The sequence below is a fragment of the Triticum aestivum genome, chromosome 2D (assembly GCF_018294505.1).
Source record: "Triticum aestivum cultivar Chinese Spring chromosome 2D, IWGSC CS RefSeq v2.1, whole genome shotgun sequence".
NCBI lineage: Eukaryota > Viridiplantae > Streptophyta > Magnoliopsida > Poales > Poaceae > Triticum > Triticum aestivum.
Genome location: NC_057799.1, coordinates 15,951,665 through 15,961,808, shown reverse-complemented (window position 1 = coordinate 15,961,808; position 10,144 = coordinate 15,951,665). Strand labels below are relative to the sequence as shown.

Sequence of the window (10,144 nt, the reverse complement as noted above, 5' to 3'; positions counted from 1 at the left end):
CAGACCAACGCATCAGAACAACAACTATCGCTAGATCAGAAGGATCCAACCTGAAGGCACACTGACGTAGACAACCGAGACCAGATCCGACCGGATCCACTAAAGACAAGCACCAATTGAATCCCGCGAGATCCGCAAGAGACACATCTTCACACGCCCTCCGACGATACTAGACACACCACCGGCCTAGGCGAAGAGAACCTTATTCCGCCTTCATGAAGCTGCCGCCGTCTCGTCTTCCTGAGCAGGACACAAACCCTAGAAAAACTCAAATAAACATATGAAAACGGAGCCCTCCCGCCGGCAAGGACCGGGATCCACCGCTCCTCCATGGCCTTAAGGCCACAGAAGACGAGGAAGATCGGCGGCGGCGCAGAGGGGGTCAACCGTTCTCTTGGCTTGGACAAGAGCGAGGAGGTTTCTTTCTTCCTTCACATGCAAGTGATCAGAAATATAGTATGGCTATATGAACGAATAAATAGGGGCTCAAAACGGACAGTCAACGGACGCATCCGTGGACGTCTGGGAGACCGGATTACGTGTGTGGATGCTCTTACACACCACGCAGCGAATACGATCGATCCCAGTGAAGCTTGCTGATAGATCATGGTGATCCATACGTTTACCTACCGACGAGTCCATGCGAGCTCAGTTAATTCATCACCAGCTTGTTAATTGCATTTGCCGCCTATATATAACACACACCAGTTACGTGCGTGTCAGTGTAGTCCAGAGGTAGCAGGTGGTACCCTCGCGGCAATGGCAACGGCGTCGAGCATGCAGCAGCCGGCGCTGCTTCTTCTTCGGCAGCTGACGCAGGACCCAGTGACGGCCTCCCTCCTCGCGGTCGCGCTCGCCACCGCGGTCCTTATGATCGCCGCCTTGAGCAGAGGCGGGGGCCGGAAGCCGCGGCTGCCGCCGAGCCCGAGGGGCTTCCCGGTGATCGGGCACCTGCACCTGGTGCGCCCGCCGGTGCACCGCACCTTCCACGACCTGGCGGCCCGGCTGGGCCCGCTGATGCACATCCGGCTCGGCTCCACCCACTGCGTGGTGGCCAGCTCGGCCGGCGTCGCCGCCGAGCTCATCCGGACCCACGAGGGCAAGATCTCGGAGCGGCCGCTCACGGCCGTGGCGCGCCAGTTCGCGTACGGCGACGACGGCTTCGCCTTCGCGCCCTACGGCCCGCACTGGCGCTCCATGAAGCGCCTCTGCATGTCCGAGCTCCTCGGCCCCCGAACCGTCGAGCAGCTCCGCCCCGTCCGCCGCGCCGGCCTCGTCTCGCTGCTGCAGAGCGTGCTGCACCAGGCGTCGGGTGCTGAGGCGGTGGACCTCACCGCCGCGCTCATCCGGCTGTCGAACACGTCCATCATCAGGATGATGGCCAGCACCGTGCCCGGGAGCGTCACGGGGGAGGCGCAGGCGCTGGTCAAGGCCGTGGCGGAGCTCGTCGGTGCGTTCAACGTCGAGGATTACATCGCCGTGTGCCGCGGCTGGGACCTCCAGGGCCTCGGCCGCCGGGCCGCCGACGTCCACCGCCGCTTCGACGCGCTGCTCGAGCAGATGATTCGGCACAAGGAGGAGGCCCGGGAGGCCAGGAAGATGCGTGGTGGAGCAGAAGGAGAGACGCCGGAGAAGAAGACAGCCACGGGAACGACGACGGAGAGCAGCAAGGACTTGCTCGACATCCTGCTGGACAAGTTGGAGGACGACGCGGCGGCGGAGGTGAAGCTCACCAGGAAGAAGATCAAAGCCTTCGTCATCGTAAGACCCAAGATTTGGATTAATCTTCTTCTTCGTGCCGTTGCGTTTATTGAATTCTTCTCGATCATGCACGTTGGATGGATTGATGTAGGACGTGGTGACCGCCGGCTCCGACACGTCGGCGGCCATGGTGGAGTGGATGCTGGCGGAGCTGATGAACCACCCGGAGTGCCTCCGCAAGGTGCGGGAGGAGATCGACGCGGTGGTGGGGCGCGACAGGATCGCGGGCGAGGGCGACGTGGCGAGCCTCCCCTACCTGCAGGCGGCGTACAAGGAGACGCTCCGACTGCGCCCGGCGGCCCCGATCGCGCACCGGCAGTCGACGGAGGAGATGGTGGTGACCGCGGCCGGCGGCGTAGGCGGGTTCACGGTGCCTGCGGGCACGGCGGTGTTCATGAACCTGTGGTCCATCGCGCGCGACCCGGCCAACTGGGACGCGCCACTGGAGTTCCGGCCTGAGCGGTTCATGGCCGGCGGGCGCAACGAGGCGCTGGACCCGCGCGGGCAGCACTTCCAGTACCTGCCGTTCGGGAGCGGCCGGCGCGGCTGCCCCGGCATGGGGCTCGCGCTCCAGTCCGTGCCCGCCGTCGTGGCGGCCCTCGTGCAGTGCTTCGACTGGGCCGTGGACGGCGACGCGAAGAAGATAGACATGGAGGAGGCCGACGGGCTGGTGTGCGCGCGCAAGCACCCGCTGCTGCTCCGCCCCTCGCCGCGCCTCAGCCCCTTCCCGGCGGTCGTCTAGGCCCGGCCGCACCACGCCGCACGGACGCCGGCGCGGCGTCGCTGTCGTCCACGTCCCTCCATACTTTTTCTTGTGCCGTCCGCACGTACACGTCAAGAGTGGTCGTTTCCTACAACTACTGCCGCTGGCACGTTAATGAAGCTGTTTACAGTCATTGTCAGGTGGTTCATAGGTTGTAACTTTTCCACTTCCATATGGATCTATGTATATTGCTGTCACATCTTACTAATAAATACTATAGGAATAATCCTACATCTACGGACATCTAGTACGTAAAGTTTTACGAAACCTTCCTAACCAACTCTTCATACTGGTGGGCCCCCTCCTTTCCCTATCTCCAATCAAAATTGTCCTTGTTGCTAATTACTAAAACACGTAGCTGATTGTACGTAGGTATAGCATTGCCTCCCTTCATCCCACAATATAAAAGCGTTTTTAACACTATAGTACTACTGTATAAATTAGGCAGCTCCACACAGTGATCTTATATTTTTATTTGGCATAGTCGATGTTATTAGAGCATCTCTAATAGCAACCGCCAAAAAAAAAAGCATCTCCAATAGATGGTCCAAATGTAAAAATATCTAACTTTTGGACCATATGTAAAAAATATATTTTGTGCTCTCGTTTGTTGTTTCAAATTGAGTGATGTTGAATGTTTGTACGTTCCATTGTAGTCTTGAAGACGAAGCTTTTTTGCACGCGGCAAATGTGGCAAATGATGATTTGGCGGCAACACGATGGGCGGCTTCGGAGGCAACATGACCGGCACGGGAGGTGCCTTTGGCGGCAACACGATGGGCGGCTTCGGAGGCAACATGACCGACATGGGAGGTGGGTTTGGCGGCAACACGATGGGTGGCAACATGAGCGACATGGGAGGCAATGAAGGTGCTTTCGGTCATGCTCTCGACAACGATACTTCACCGCTTCACTACGTCGACAAAGAAGCCGATGATGATGATGATTGTACCATGGTTCACAACGCCGGAGGTGTTGATGATCCACATGAATGATATTCATGTGTATTTTAGTTTGTAGGCCAAAAAACTTTGATTGGGACATTGCACTTTTGGTAGAGGGATTTCAAACTATGATGATGATGATGCACTTTTATTATGATTCGAACTATAATGATGATGCACTTTATTTCAAATTTGAAGTGATATTTGAACGCAAAACCGCGGTTGTACAGTGGCTGAACAGCAGCCGCGCGGCCGCCGACTGGTTTTGCATCTTTTTTTTGGACCATCTGTTGGAGTTGCTCTATTTTTTACATCTCCGTTTGGACCACCATCTGTTGGAGTTGAGCCTTTTTCGGAGATGTAAAAAGCACTTTTTGGTGCTCCAAATATGGACCATCACCTGTTTGGACCGCCAAAATTTGGACCATCTATTGGAGATGCTCTTAGAATACATACACATTGAAGATTACGAACCAGAGATAATCAGATAATCTAGAATAACGTAGAGATAAAATATCTTCTTGGACCCAAGTCTCTAGGCTTCTTGCTCTCAACTCCCTTCGTTTTTATTATTTCTGGTGTTTGTCGTACTGCCATGGTTGAAGATGAATAGATAGAAAGTTTTCTCGCAAAAAAAACACTCTCTTGGGTTTTATTAACTTTATATATTTAGCTTTGTCTCTAATCTAACTTTGTAAACTTGACCAAGCTTCAAAAAAATTATTAGCATCTACAATACCAAATCATTACCATTAGAATCATCATTAAATATTATTTCACACCATATATTTTTTGTGAAAGATTAGATTACCTTCAATAAACTTGGTCAAACTTTATAAAGCCTGACTTTGATTAAAGCTAATAGGCAGAGTAAATAAAAAAAGAAAAAGTACCACTATATTTACCCCACGAGGGTCAGAATAAGACAATACTAAATATTCAGCCCGTCTATATTTTTTACATGCATCAGAACTTAGGATCGGTGTTGTGCGACTAACTGCTCTTTTTTTCCCGCAAAAAAGAGCGGTTAGTCGCACAACACCGATCCTAAGTTCCTCTACCATTAATGCAACGCGCTGCCCTAAAGAGATTAATCACCTCTCCTCGAAACCGCAGCACCCAATTAATCAAAAGATTAAATCGATCTCCCATTCTTGAGTTCCCGGGGCCGTGTTCCCTATCATTAGAGCACTTTGAGTTTCAGTTTTCAAAATTCTATTAGATTAGTTTTTCGTAGCCACCAAATAAACCTTTTTGAACCTTGAAAAAATAAAAAATAAACGCGCGGCATGCAGATTGCTTCTGTCTGCTTCCAGCGCAAGCAAGACGCGCGAGCCGCAAAACGAGAGAGCCGGCCAGCTCGCCATCTCCACGCGCTACGGCGGCCGATCCCATCAATCCACGCATGCATGACTGCATGAGTGGCAAAGAGAAAGAAACCCATCCAGCCAAAGGTGCACGCATGGGTTATGCATGCATTTTAATTTTAATCTTTTATGCGGTGCGACAAGTAGAGCATCGGATCCCGTGTGCACAAACTGTGGACAAGACCCATGCATGTGCGTGCAGCATGACTGGGATCACATGATGACAGGAGCACCACATTACCACATGACATGTGTGGTCAGCTATCTTAAGTTAAGTTATGACAAGTATTTGTGGAAGAAGAAGAAGAAGAAAAAGGAGGAGAAGACAAACAGACAGGAGCACCACATCGAAGAAAAACCACGTAGCTTCATTCATATTGGGCCGAGCGACATCACCTGCTCCGAGCAATCTTCACCGACCCTGCGCCATGACGTCAAAGCTGTAATGACTACGTCGGGCGTGAGGGGAAAAAACGTCGAGCAAAGCCACATCAACCACACGCAGGCAGGCCGGTGTGAAACACGACTTCTCCGGCAGCAAGGCATCAACACACGATCGTCGACGAGGGACGCTTTCAAATGACACGGTGTTTTACGTCTGCTGTTTTTTCACCGACACGTCAATCTATATTAACATGCTCTTCACCAACAACATCGTCTACACACCATCGATGCCTCGTTCATAAATGGACACCTAGCATTCTTGGACAGTATAACTCCAGAGGTGACCACCAGACGGTAATGACCGCGCCATATACAGTGACACGAATGCATCCACATGGCGTCATTGTAGTGGTGACCCCATTCATAGCCACACGGTCCTGGCAAAATTGATGTGTGCTCGATGGGTTTCCTAGAAAACCGGTGGACTCATCGCCGACGGTACCCTCTGACATCTGCAAGATGCATCGTCCATGATTGCAGCTTCGTCATGTATAACATAACATAATTTTTTTGCGCCTCCGACTTTCTGCGGCTTCATCATCCACGACGACTACAACATCGAGCACGGCTACTTCATGATCGGCTACCTTGACATCCACAACTACGTCTACAGCTACACATCGGCAACAACTCTAGTCAATAGCGTCCATCTCGTCATCTGCGCTCACGACACTCCTGATGTGATTGCGGGAGGGAATAGAGGAGAAGACAAAGAAGGCACCAAAAGGAGACACACTCACCGCCCTAGGTGCAGACCGGTCAATCATGGTGCTGCGAAGAAGACGAGTGAAGCGCAAGACTTCAAATTCAATCATAATTGTCTGCTTCACCGCCGCTACAACTCAAAGTGAATTTTAGAATACATACACACTAGAGATTATGAACTAGAGATAAATTAGAATATTGTAGAGGTAAAACATTTTCTTGTATCACAAGTCTCCAGCCTTCTTACTCTCTAAGTTTGTATCACTATACATACTTCATGAGCGTCAGATCAATACGACACCAACTATTTAGACTATCTATATTTTCTACAGTCGGCAGTAAAGTTCTTGTCTTGATCTTACAAAGACGCTCCTTCTCTGTCTTGCGATGACAGAAGATGCTTCCTCTGCAGTCACGCTTAGGAAACACCAAAGAGTATTTTTATAGCTTGGAGAATCACGAATACGTTAGGAATTCCACTTGGAACCTCTCACAGAATTACTCTATATTAATCCATGGTTTATGTATGATACTCCCTCTGTCCATAATATAGTGCACGTTGATTTTTGCAAAAGTCAAGCTTAACATATTTTGACCAAGTTTATACATAAAAATCATCTATAGCTAAAGTACCAAATATATACCAAATGAAAATATATTTCATAATGAACCTCATGATATTGATTCAACATTTTAAATGTTAATATTCTTTTTGTATAAACTTGATCATAGTTTAGCAAGTTTGACTTTAAGAAATGCTAATATGTGCTATATGTTGGGACGGAGGAAGTACATACTTTCAATTATGAGAAACACCTTTATAGAACAAAATCCAGTAGTATCAATTTCATCTCATAGAAATCACATACTAGCACTAGTAGAAAACTGGGCTTTGGTCACAGGGCAATATTCACATTAGTCCCGGTTCAGTCACGAACCGGGACTAATGTGAGCATTGGTCCCGGTTCGTGCGGCCAGGGGCCTGCCGGGCCTCGTGGGGGCATTGGTCCCGGTTCGTCCGGACCCTTTGGTTCCGGTTGGTGGGACAAACCGGGACCAATGGGCCACGCTCCTGGCCCACCACCCTTTAGTCCCGGTTCATAACACAAACCGGGACTAAAGGGTTGGTCCTAGTTGCGGCCAGTGTTTAGTCCCACCTCGCCAACCAAAGGGCGCTCACACCAGTTTATAAGCCCGTCCCTCTCTGCCTTGTTGAGCTCCTCTCAAAGTGAAAATAGATGCCCTTATACAGGGAATTTGACCTAAATTCACAGTAAATTTCTTTGAATTTCATAGAAATTTATTATGAATTTAGGTTGAATTTTCTCTATAGGCGCATCTATGTTCATTTTTTTTATAGTAAATAAAAATAAATAAACCTTAATAAAATAAAATAAAATAAACTATAGTAACTAAAATAAATAAACCTTAATAAATTAAATAGAAATAGCAGCAGTAAAATAAATAAAAATAGCAGCAGTAAAATAAATAAAAATAAAATAATTAAAGTAAAATACATAAGTAATTAGAAATAAAATAAATAAGTTTTTTGTTGTAAGTAGAAACAAAACAAAACAAATAAAGCAAAAGAGAAAACAAAAAATAGAGAAAAAAATTATGCCACCTACTGGGCCACCACGGCCTGAATACAACTTGAAACCCATCCGTGGGCCAGGATTCAGGCCCGCAGAAAGCCTGCAGTTGAGAGGAGCTCGAGAGGGTGGGCGCAGCAGCGCTTATAAATCACTCTCGAGCCCTCTCAACTAGCGAGGTGGGACTAAACTTTTGACGCGGGGCAGCACAAGGCCTTTGGTCCCGGTTGGTGCCACCAACCGGGACTAAAGGGGGCATTGGTCCCGGTTCGTGGCACCAACCGGGACCAAAGGCCTTTAGTCCCGGTTGGTGCCACGAACCGGGACCAAAGAGTTCCCTATATATACCCCATCGCCACAGCAGAGCACTCCACAGTGCTCTGTTTTTTCTGGCCGGCGAGGGGAGGGCATTTGGGTGCTCTAGCTCACCTCCTATGCACATGAGGTGTTCGATGAAATGTCTGAGCCACACTACTTAATCTTTCTCCTCTCGAAACTCGACCTCCGAGCTCCATTTTCCCCGAGGTTTGTCTAGGTTTAGCGGTCCGTCACGTCCCGTCCCCGTCTTCACCGCCATCGATCGCCCGCGCCGATCTCGTCGCCAGCACCACCGTGGTGAGCCTCTTGTTCTTATCTTTTTTCTGAAAGGAAAAATTCTTACTTTAGATAGTTACTTGTCTAATTTTGTTACTTTTATTATTCCTTCTTATTACATAGTGCGATGGTTTTGGTATCCGCCCCCGTCGTCCCTCGTCCTGTCTATGATTCGGATGTGGTATATATTATCTTTTTATAACTATTTGGTTCATTTATTGTTTATGACAAATATACCGACCAACGTGACATAGATTTTATTTATCTAGGAGGTGGTTGAACCGGAAATTCTAACCGACCCTATTGTCGAGAGGTTAAATTTAGTTGAAGAAGAAAACAATTACTTGAAGGAAAAAATAAAAAAATTGAGGAGGAGAAGATGATATTGGAGTTGCATGTTGCGGATGTCGTCGATGATCACAAGATCAAGATGGATGCAATGCGCTTGAAGATTAGAAAGATTAGAAAATATGCCATTCATACCGAGGCTTGGTATCATTATGCCGTTGGATCAATTGTTACCTTGGTTGCGATTATGATCGCATTTGTTTTCGCATTGAAATGTTTTACATAGTTTCAATGTATGGTTTAATTAATTTGATGCTCTGGAGAGCTATATATATGTTGTTAGATGAGAACTATGTATGTACTTTGGTTTTAATGTGATGATGAACTTCTATTAATTTGGTCACTTAATTATCTATTCATGATGTTCTGCAATGGTTTTTGACACACTTAATTATATATAATGCACGCAGATGAACCGGCAATGGATGTACGGTGACAGACACACCTCCGAGTACATTAAGGGCGTGCATGATTTTCTCGAAGTGGCTGAGGCAAACAAGCAGAATGGTTTTATGTGTTGTCCATGCCCTATATGTGGGAATACGAAGTCTTACTCTGACCGGAAAATCCTTCACATCCACCTGCTTTACAAGGGTTTCATGCCACACTATAATGTTTGGACGAGGCACGGAGAAATAGGGGTTATGATGGAAGACGGCGAAGAAGAAGAGGACGATGACAACTATGTGCCCCCTGAATACGGTGATGCTGCAACGGGGGAAGCTGCTGAAGATCAAGAGGAACCAGACGATGTGCCCAATGATGCTGCAAGGGGGGAAGCTGCTGAAGATCAAGAGGAACCAGTGCCCGATGATGATGATCTCCGCCGGGTCATTGTCGATGCAAGGACGCAATGCGAAAGTCAAAAGGAGAAGCTGAAGTTCGATCGCATGTTAGAGGATCACAAAAAAGGGTTGTACCCCAATTGCGAAGATGGCAACACAAAGCTCGGTACCGTACTGGAATTGCTGCAGTGGAAGGCAGAGAATGCTGTGCGTGACAAAGGATTTGAGAAGCTATTGAAAATATTGAAGAAGAAGCTTCCAAAGGATAACGAATTGCCCGACAGTACATACGCAGCAAAGAAGGTCGTATGCCCTCTAGGATTGGAGGTGCAGAAGATACATGCATGCCCTAATGACTGCATCCTCTACCGCGGTGCGTACAAGGATCTGAACGCATGCCCGGTATGCGGTGCATTGCGGTATAAGATCAGACGAGATGACCCTGGTGATGTTGACGGCCAGCCCCCCAGGAAGAGGGTTCCTGCGAAGGTGATGTGGTATGCTCCTATAATACCACGGTTGAAACGTCTGTTCAGAAACGAAGAGCATGCCAAGTTGATGCGATGGCACAGTGAGGATCGTAAGAAAGACGTGAAGTTGAGAGCACCCGCTGACGGGTCGCAGTGGAGAAAAATCGAGAGAAAGTACTGGGCTGAGTTTGCAGCTGACCCAAGGAACGTATGGTTTGGTTTAAGCGCGGATGGCATTAATCCTTTCGGGGAGCAGAGCAGCAATCACAACACCTGGCCCGTGACTCTATGTATGTATAACCTTCCTCCTTGGATGTGCATGAAGCGGAAGTTCATTATGATGCCAGTTCTCATCCAAGGCCATAAGCAAC

At 48.5% G+C, this 10,144-nt stretch overlaps 1 protein-coding gene across 1 annotated transcript; it reads left to right on the top strand.

Moving 5' to 3' along the window:
• The first annotated feature begins 654 nt into the window (after positions 1-654).
• Positions 655-2,761, top strand: LOC123051157 (cytochrome P450 93G1). Its single transcript, XM_044473966.1, has 2 exons — positions 655-1,761; positions 1,853-2,761. Exons 1-2 carry the CDS (start codon positions 760-762, stop codon positions 2,501-2,503), a joined length of 1,653 nt encoding a protein of 550 aa, XP_044329901.1. The 5' UTR covers positions 655-759; the 3' UTR covers positions 2,504-2,761.
• The last annotated feature ends 7,383 nt before the right edge of the window (positions 2,762-10,144 follow it).

What these genes read in the sequence shown, in the direction of transcription:
- LOC123051157 (XM_044473966.1), top strand. Translation starts at nt 760, where the DNA reads ATGGCAACGGCGTCGAGCATGCAGCAGCCGGCGCTGCTTCTTCTTCGG. An exon ending in AGATCAAAGCCTTCGTCATC is followed by an intron (nt 1,762 to 1,852) that starts GTAAGACCCAAG and finishes GGATTGATGTAG; the next exon opens with GACGTGGTGACCGCCGGCTC.